Source organism: Perkinsus marinus (genome assembly GCF_000006405.1).
Source record: "Perkinsus marinus ATCC 50983 genomic scaffold scf_1104296958914, whole genome shotgun sequence".
Lineage (NCBI taxonomy): Eukaryota > Perkinsozoa > Perkinsida > Perkinsidae > Perkinsus > Perkinsus marinus.
The window spans coordinates 114,149-122,404 of NW_003206607.1; the positions used below are offsets into that span (position 1 = coordinate 114,149).

At 51.9% G+C, this 8,256-nt stretch overlaps 4 protein-coding genes across 4 annotated transcripts in view; 3 read left to right on the forward strand and 1 right to left on the reverse strand.

The window, feature by feature from the left end:
* Positions 1–653: 653 nt before the first annotated feature.
* Pmar_PMAR027884 (hypothetical protein) lies at positions 654–896 on the forward strand (the record flags this gene model as incomplete). Its single annotated transcript, XM_002773381.1, has 2 exons — positions 654–728; positions 774–896. 2 exons carry the CDS (start codon positions 654–656, stop codon positions 894–896), a joined length of 198 nt encoding a protein of 65 aa, XP_002773427.1.
* A 1,566-nt stretch (positions 897–2,462) lies between these two features.
* Pmar_PMAR027885 (ribosomal protein S23, putative) lies at positions 2,463–3,003 on the reverse strand (the record flags this gene model as incomplete). Its single annotated transcript, XM_002773382.1, has 3 exons — positions 2,463–2,629; positions 2,678–2,880; positions 2,936–3,003. The coding sequence occupies 3 exons, from the start codon at positions 3,001–3,003 to the stop codon at positions 2,463–2,465; spliced, it is 438 nt and encodes a 145-aa protein (XP_002773428.1).
* A 1,087-nt stretch (positions 3,004–4,090) lies between these two features.
* On the forward strand, positions 4,091–7,397 carry Pmar_PMAR027886 (hypothetical protein; the record flags this gene model as incomplete). The annotated part of the gene is made up of 21 exons (XM_002773383.1): positions 4,091–4,224; positions 4,376–4,484; positions 4,528–4,592; positions 4,637–4,701; positions 4,748–4,845; positions 4,889–5,010; positions 5,055–5,196; positions 5,261–5,361; positions 5,407–5,429; positions 5,493–5,593; positions 5,641–5,795; positions 5,842–5,907; positions 5,967–6,075; positions 6,260–6,418; positions 6,466–6,522; positions 6,617–6,736; positions 6,783–6,846; positions 6,889–7,024; positions 7,072–7,182; positions 7,231–7,276; positions 7,323–7,397. The coding sequence occupies 21 exons, from the start codon at positions 4,091–4,093 to the stop codon at positions 7,395–7,397; spliced, it is 2,058 nt and encodes a 685-aa protein (XP_002773429.1).
* Positions 7,398–7,529: 132 nt separating this feature from the next.
* Positions 7,530–8,256, forward strand: part of Pmar_PMAR027887 (rrm-containing protein, putative) — a gene marked incomplete at both ends in the record, with an annotated part of 1,454 nt that continues 727 nt past the window's right edge. The window contains 7 exons of the mRNA XM_002773384.1: positions 7,530–7,556; positions 7,603–7,708; positions 7,750–7,846; positions 7,893–7,955; positions 8,006–8,064; positions 8,116–8,182; positions 8,231–8,256. The exon at positions 8,231–8,256 is cut by the window's right edge and continues 4 nt beyond it. Of these exons, the coding sequence (XP_002773430.1) occupies positions 7,530–7,556; positions 7,603–7,708; positions 7,750–7,846; positions 7,893–7,955; positions 8,006–8,064; positions 8,116–8,182; positions 8,231–8,256 (445 nt within the window). The remainder of the gene's footprint in view (positions 7,557–7,602; positions 7,709–7,749; positions 7,847–7,892; positions 7,956–8,005; positions 8,065–8,115; positions 8,183–8,230) is intronic.

The window sequence follows — 8,256 nt, forward strand, 5'->3', positions numbered from 1 at the left end:
CCATTGTGTGATACAACGGTTTGGATCATGGAAGGACTTCTTGGCTTCGGAAGGGATGAATCACATAGTCCACTGTGATGAGAGGACTGTATCGGCCAAGCCCATGACCCCGGTTCGGCTGGAAAAACAGGTATCGAGAATGGGACGAATCGCCAAATTATGGTATGAAATTGATGGTAGAATTATGGTACGCGTAATTAGAACGAAACATTAGTGGCGCGGAGTTCTGTGTTATGATGTCATTATCCATGAAAATTGATGTACTTCCCGCAGTTTGTACATTTGTGTCGTCATAGCTATTCGATAAGGTATCCGTATGGTCCGGTGGTCGATTCGATTCTAGTAGTGGAACTCCTTGAATCCGGTCAACTAGGGAGAAAGGAAATTCCTGTTGGCTTATCGAAAGTGAACTAAGGCATGTGGTGGGATTTGTTCGTTTGGTTGTTCCCCTCGGTCGGGTTCTGGAGGAGGCAGGTGTGGCAGTTACTGCAGTTGAGCATCGAGTTGTCGAAGAAGTTGAAAAATGAGTGCAGTGTGTACTGGAGGCAAGGTCGGGAGCATATACCTCTGCCTGAGTAATATCTAGTGTATGCGTGCTAATCTGATACCAAACTTGGCGCAAATCATGGGATTTTAGACATACCCGATTCCTGATGCGTAAGTGGGACCACCACGAGAAGCTGCCTTGGTCACTGCAGACGATGAGCCACAATCACTTCTATCAGCGGGTGAGCAGGCCGGGCTGAGCGTCTTAACTCCCACACGCTTGCTAGGTCTACGACCCCAAGTTGATCGCCAAATGGCGCATCAAAAGGGAACGTAACATAGCCCGTAATAAGGCTCGGGAGGAGAAGAGATCGGAAGCCCAACGTATGGCTACGTTGGAGGCTGCATGACGTTTCTGTTTCCTCCTCATCTCCGTATGTGTTGTCAATTTCTAGGGTGATCCTGGAGTTGTTCATTTTACCAGTCATGATGAAGGGACCGTCAGTCCATCTCGGTGCCCATTGTAATGAGGGGGATTATTCTGCGCATCCGTTTCTCTTCACTTTCTTAGTGCTGGAGGAAGAGCGTATCTCGGTGGACCATAAGGAGCTGCGTAAGATTCGGAACAAAAATATTTGCTTGCCATCATCAAAGTCGCTGGTAGTACTTTCCCCCTAGACTGGGTGGTCAGCGAGTAGTCTGTCAGACGTGTGTTGCGGTTGGTATAGAGGGTAGTCCATATCCAGCAGCAGAATACCCCTTGAGGAGCTATCTAGCTGATGACAAGAGGAAGCATGTCAGACTGCACATAGAGCCTCAGTGGAGATACAAAGTCCCAGGCCCTTGTACTAGCATGGAAGTAGACCTATACTGGGTAGGGGTGATGGAAGTGATTAGAGTTAGGTTGGCTGGCACTCACAGCCGAGCGAGGCTGATGGGCCCACTCGCTTCCCTCTACGTCGACCCAAGTATCCGATCAACAGTTCGGTTATGACGAAATACTATGACAATATGGAACTAACTAAATCATATCATATTATGAGGTTGGGCCGGTAGAGGCAGCATGTGTGTTGTTCACTTATGATGACCATCTGTTGTGTGTGAGTGCTGATACTCTGCTACTGTCTTTGGACTTAGCCAGTGATGATGATGAGCAGCGAGCTTGGCAGTGGGTAGATGAGGAATCCGAGTGAGGTTCGGAGAGGAGTGGTATGGGCGCATGCCTACCTAGGCCGGACCTTCAAGTACCGCTCTGTGTGAAGGCATTGATTGTTGCTGACAAAGTGTCCCACACACGCCTAGGGTAGAGAGGTGTGCTGATATGGTCGGGAAATATTAGCGCACTGCGAAGAATTTCACATTGTTAGCGACGAGAATCTCCTGGCCACCACCACGCGCATGGTGGTGCGGGGGCTAAGGGACATGTGGAGGGGCTATGAGTAGGCAGAGGTGCTCGCCCTCGTATTGAGGGACTTCTCGAGCACTTCTGGTGAATCAGCAGTAATAATTTACATTGGTCTATTATCCTTATCACCGAGCCTTCATCACAAGCTCAACACGATTGAATCGACCTCGGGGTGGTTAGTCTAGCCATGATAGATCCGATGATATCTATCGGATGCTGTGAGAGCATCCGATAGATAGAGCTGTCTGACCTTGCCTGATTGTCACGAAAGAACGACGGTCGACGGTTCGCCACCTGGTATGATGGAACAAATATTGGGAGAAAGTTTATCTCTCACATTCCCGGTTTCGTCACTGCACAAGGGAAAATCACGCACGAGATTATCCTCTGATTTTTGGCTATTAGCTGAAGAGGTTTTTCTGCTTTGTAGCTGGCCTAAGTGGGAACGAACGAGCCAAGAGTAATGTCACTATAACGCAACACTAAGAGCAATCAACCGGAGTATCGCAGAGGGGTAATCAGTGAGACCGGAAGAAGGCTGTACTTCATCCTCATCGAGCCATTAAGCTGCTTAAGAACGAGGCTTCTCCTTCTTCTCCTTGTACAAGGCAAGAAGAGAGCAACCGGCAACCTTGACGACCTTAAAACGGACACCGGGGATATCACCGACGGCGTGGCCACGACGACCGAATCCGGACACGAGCACTTCGTCATTCTCATCGATGAAGTTAAGGCAACCTAAAAGGGGGTAAGTCTGTTTGGGAACTCAGAGAGGAATGGTATTACCATCATTGGGGACGAAAGCGGCGATCTTCTTGCCGTTCTTGATGAGCTGCACACGGCAGCACTTACGAATGGCAGAGTTGGGCTGCTTGGCCTCAATGCCCATCTTCTCGACGACAATTCCCTTGGCATGGGAAGAGCCTCCGAAGGGGTTGGACTTGAAGACGGTTCCGAGGTTGGCCTTCTTGTAGTCCTTATCGGCCCACCTGAAGAATAACAACAACGTACACGATATACGGACCCAAGAGAACCCCCTATTACAAGTTCTTCCTCCTAGTGTTGCGGAGCTTACGCGCGCAGTTGATTCCTCTGGGTTTACCGGATCCCATGGCGACACTGGTCGAGGGGTTAGGAGAAGGGCCTGATGAGGAGCCTAATCGATCAGTTAATCGATAGCCAACACATCCCGCGCGCGCCCGACGTAATTCACAACAGTAATTATCACCCGCAACGATGAAGTCAAGTGATTACTCCTTATCGACGAAAATGAAGGAAGCCTCGCGAAACTCAGTATGGTCACGTAGCTAAGGCTATATGATGGTCGCTCCTGTCAGCCCCCTGGGGCTCGCCGCACGCCCTCTATAGGAGGATACAGACCCTTACGCACTACTAGGGTGATGCCGACGAACTTACCAGCTTTAACCCGAGTACCACATACAGTGAGATTAGAGTATCTTCCCAATGCATACTGGCCTTGGTCTTCTAACCTAGTCCAACCGCTCGCACGGGTCGATCAAATCCTGCTCACAAAACAACAGCTCGGGGCAGTCTATGGCGATGACGTTGGAGAGGCTTCCCACAGTAGAAGGCCTGGGGAAGGGGCCGTGTATGAAAACTCAGGTGGAAGGCCCCCGAGAGGAGAAGAGCGAGGAGCCTCTTGCTGGTATCGATCGTATCGACAAGCTACTGCTCGGTAGTGACGACCGAGCTGGAGGGACTTCCAGGTCTTGCCATAGATATCATCGGGAGTGGTCAGAGTCGTATTATGAAGCGAGAGAAGCCTGTCCATGGATCGCCCAATGGGTTGGTTCAGCGTGCTCCTGCAGGCCAGCGCGTCACCCTTGTGGATCTAGACAGCGCACTGAGGGAAGCCCTTGAGGGGGAAGGGACAACGCATGGTAGCAGCACTAAGGTCTTCAGCCCGCTACTGATCCTCCCAGCCCGAGCAAGGTCGAGGCCAGGACCAGCACGAGGGGCACAGCCTCGGTCAAGAATATATTGCCCTTCCGAGCTGCCTCTGGAATGCAGTGCGTCGAACGACCCATTGTGGCTACCTGTGGAGCCCAACAGGTCGCGGGAGCTTCCAAGACGACACCAGTCCCCACTGGATTTGAGTGATAAGGGGCTAGGTGATATACATAGGTGGGGCCGCACAGGGGCTGCCTTTTGTGAAGACAATGTGATAGAGAGGCGTACATGCGGCTGACCCACATAAGGGACTGTGTTGACTCCATAGAGGGTCCGGCGGCCGTGGCTGAGGTGTCCAAGGCGTTGACGGCATTGCTAAGAGATGTACACCAGGGCAACGAAGAGGTGGAGGGTCGGTATAGGTAGTAGGGAGGTAGGGAGGACTTGGTAGCATGATCAGTGGCTTCATATTGTAGGCTGTGGTCTCCTGTGGTAGTCTTATGCCTTCAAACCCTAACATTGATTATAACATTAACATTTAACGAGTGATTCGGCTCCTTTGGTGGTCCTCAGGTACTTGGCGGAGCTGGCTCTTGCCGCTCGGGAGGAGTTGAAGAGAGTGATGGCTGAAGAAGCTCCTCGAGAGCGTGCCCGGTTAAGGAAGCTCGAGGATGAACTCAATGTAGCACGGGTGCAGCAACTGATGATGATGGGAGTTATAGTAGGCATATCACACTCAAAGGGTGGAGGAGGTTAATGAGGCTTGGGAAAAGGAGAGGAGGAAGATGGAGTAGTACCTTTGAGGGGGCGTCGGCTGGCCAGTGCTCTATACAGTGCATTGACGAAGCGCCTTCAAGAGAGGCTTGCTGAATTCGGGCAGACTGGGGATGCTAGAGGGAGTAGTTAACAACATATTGGAAATGCTGTGGCTCAGCGATGACTCAGTTGACGGTGATGAGGCTTCTGAGGAGACTGCGAGGACGAATTTGGATCTGAAGTTGGAGCTTGCACGCATGCGCAAGCTACATAAGCATGCTAATGAAGTAGGGGATCTTGGTAGGTTCTAGGTGCTCCTGGGGCTCACAGGTTAACGTGGGCCTACAGTTAGAGCTGGCCATTATGTCGTCCAAGGTGGCTGATCAGAATAGGGCTCTAGAGGCAAGCAAAGGGTCTTTTCGGAGTATGGAGGAGACTGCTAGGATGACCTTGTAGTAGTGGCGAGGGAGGTTTGTCGTAGTTGGTACTGTGCTAGGGAGGACCTACGTGCCACCCTGGTAGTGTATCGAAGACTGGGCAAGACGCTAGAGCTAATAGAACGTAATGTTGTTCGGGGTAGGAGTGGCTCTATGGGTGGCCATTCTCTATGGGAGGAAGCTTCGGAGAAGGGGTTGGAGGTAGAGTGAAGGAAGGACCTGTTATTGTTCATCTGTGACCGCGCGCCACGAAATAATCCATCAGTTATCGCATGTGTCCAAGTCATTGACCCACAAGTACGTCTGCCGACGGCACAGGGACGCTATTGGCTTTAAGACGGTTGCTCCTGATGAGCTCCAGCGGAGGTGAGACCAAGGGTTGCCCCTCTCCGGTTGGCTCTCCCCCCTCAGGCTTATGGCGATGAAAGAGGGAGGTAGAGGGTTGAAGTAGTGGGATGATGGCTGCTGCTGCTGGACAGTAGGTATCAGTAGTATAGTCAATGCATTCTGCCGTAAACTGAACGACAAGCGTGGCGACTCGGTAAGAGCTGTCCCCGAGCCCTTGCCGTGGATGATGAGGAGGCCCTCTGTGAAAGCGGTAGTAGACCCTTAGTTTCCTGCTTGACCCTCCATGGATGGGCGTAGGTCTTCGACACCTCCTCGCCCCTCGAGGAGACCATGAGTTTGGACCAGACTCGGGAGCTCAGCCATCGCCTAATGGATGGCTGGACGGTGGAGGCCCTCAGTGTTGTCGGCGACTTCTCACAGAAGACCATAGCTTTTCCTGAATACGTCTATCAGTAGCTTCTGGGACTGTGGTGGTCGGTGGCCGCGTTATTGGTGTAGATTCGTCACTTCAGAGCGTCTCGGGGACCACACTGGAGTGACGGGTGAATCGAGGGGGTTTGCAGAGTACCTTGCAAGGGCAGAGGTGGACATGGGGCCTTCTCGAAGGAGAGGGATGGTCGTAGGTTTCAGTGCCATAGGAGGATGGGAGAGGTTATAGCAGCAATAGAGAAGCACAGGGAGGAAGACTGGGCTGTCGCGGCCTTGGCGATAATGGTATTTGAGAGAGGAGTGGTATGGAATATCTTGCACGCATGCACAAGAAGATACTTGACGAAGTTGGAACTGATGTCTGTCTGGCGTATCACACGTGGCGGTGTATGGTCCATGGAGGGCCTCATAACTCATCCACTGAGTACTTAACAATGCACCGTGTTTGGCAATGTAAGCGTGGACATCTATGATGAGCATCTCCCAGGGTCCTCTATTCCCAGGCATTTTCCAAGCTCTACCGCTGCGCTCTCCCGACCTTCTCACTGACGTCTTCCAAGTCCTTTCGGAGCTCAGTGCAGTCCATAACGAGAGGGATAGGTTCCCTGCTGACATGCTCCTACGCCTGCTCATGGAGGAGTATCTAGTAGAAATCTACACAGTGCGGCAGTGTCGATGTCATGGTCATTCAAGGTTGAACGGGACGAGCGGATGGTGAGTCTGATGGCGATGTCCGATGTAGCTCTGGAGGTGGCTCGAAGGAGCTCCCTTAGTGTTGGTCAAGTGGAAGTGTTGGTATGACCAGCGCTGAGGAATGGCAAGATTTGGCAAGATTGCAAGCTAGGTTCGAACATTCTTCCCTGCGTGCCCTATGGGGTGCAGTGCAGTGGCTATGGCCCTAACAAGAGAGGCTATGAGAGTTCATCCTGAGGGGATAGTGGACACCAACAGTCTTAGGGTTGCCGTAGGGCTGTGCGAGAAGCGCTCGCCCGCCTGTAACGCTCTGTAAGGTGGAAGAAGGCAATCTTATGTGCCATCAGTTGGTTGTTCATATGTTCGTATCTGGGCAGTCATGTAAGCGGCGAGTGATGATTTTGGTGTGGCACGATGTGACAGGCTGTGTGGTGGTGTCGAAGTGGTTAGAAGAGCTGATGGCTTTGGTGAGCAGGGCGATGGACGTCAATGAGCTGGAGGGCACTGCCTCCCACTTGGCTCTACTGTCCTCTACGACGGCCATACACAGAGTCCTCACGTGGGCCTGTTTAGTATCTCCTGTGAGGGAATGCAGACGTATCTTAGATGTGATCCTCATGATAAGACGTCATTCTGTGGGGGTCTCCAGCAGATAGTGAACCTGTACGCGGAGGTGTTGGTAGCAGTAATGCAGACGGGGTTGTATTTCAAGGGAGGGTAGGTCGATTTGGACGGCCTTCCTGGAAGCTGGTGGTGGCCTCTTAGGGCTCCCTCGGATAAGCCTGGTCTGCAGGGCTCGGCTGATGTGAAGGTGGGGAGGGATGGGAGGCCCTTGAGGGCTAATGTGGGTGGGGTAGGTACTGGGCCTCACTGAGAGGGCTTTGGAGAGCATGTTGAAAGTCATGAAGCGTTTCCTCCATCATACGCTGTGAAACCAGTCTCTTGAATCTTTGATAATCGTCTTGGGTTGAGGATGTGGGGAAGGAGTGGTATGAGCAGTGATTCAGTGGTATTCTTGGTTAGCAATGAACATTCCACCACCTAGGGGGATGTTTCCGCCTCCAATGCCCCCACCGGGACCCGGCGGATTTGTAAGTGTGACTGCTATGTATGTAGTTGAGCTGTTGGTGGCCTCAGATCCCTCCGCCACCCTTCATGGGCTTACCTGGTGGCTTTAACGTCGGTGGATCAGGGATGACTCTTAACGGCGTCCCAGCAGGAGTCGTCGCACCTCAGAAGAGAAGTAATGTTTATGCAACCACCACGACTACAATTAATTTTCAGGCAAGCATAAAGTGAAAGCTAAGGGCCAGCTACGAAGAGCCGGAGGGAAGATATGGGCTGATCCAACCCTATCAGAATGGCCCAGCGATGATTTCCGGTAGCCCGCCGTCTTCCCTCTGCTGTGACCTAATTTATTTCTTCAGGATATTCTGTGGCGACTTGGGTAACGAGGTAACGGATGAGTTGTTGTTGAGCTCCTTCAAACAGTGAGTGCCGACCCCACCTCGTCCTCTTGGGCTCAGCGAGAACCCCTCAGGTACTCTAGTTTGCAGATGGCCAAGATCGTTAGGGATAAACGATCGGGGAAAAGCAAAGGTCTAGCGGAGCGAAGCAAGTCATGTTTGTGCATTTTTGGTATTATTCCAGGCTTTGGTTTCTTGAGCTTTCGCGATCCCGAAGACATGATTAAGGCGTTGAAGGAGATGAACCACAAGTAGTATCCCATCGTGGAGGGATGAGTAGTATTGGGGCTTGGTGGTAGATACGTTGGTAACAGGCCTATTACGT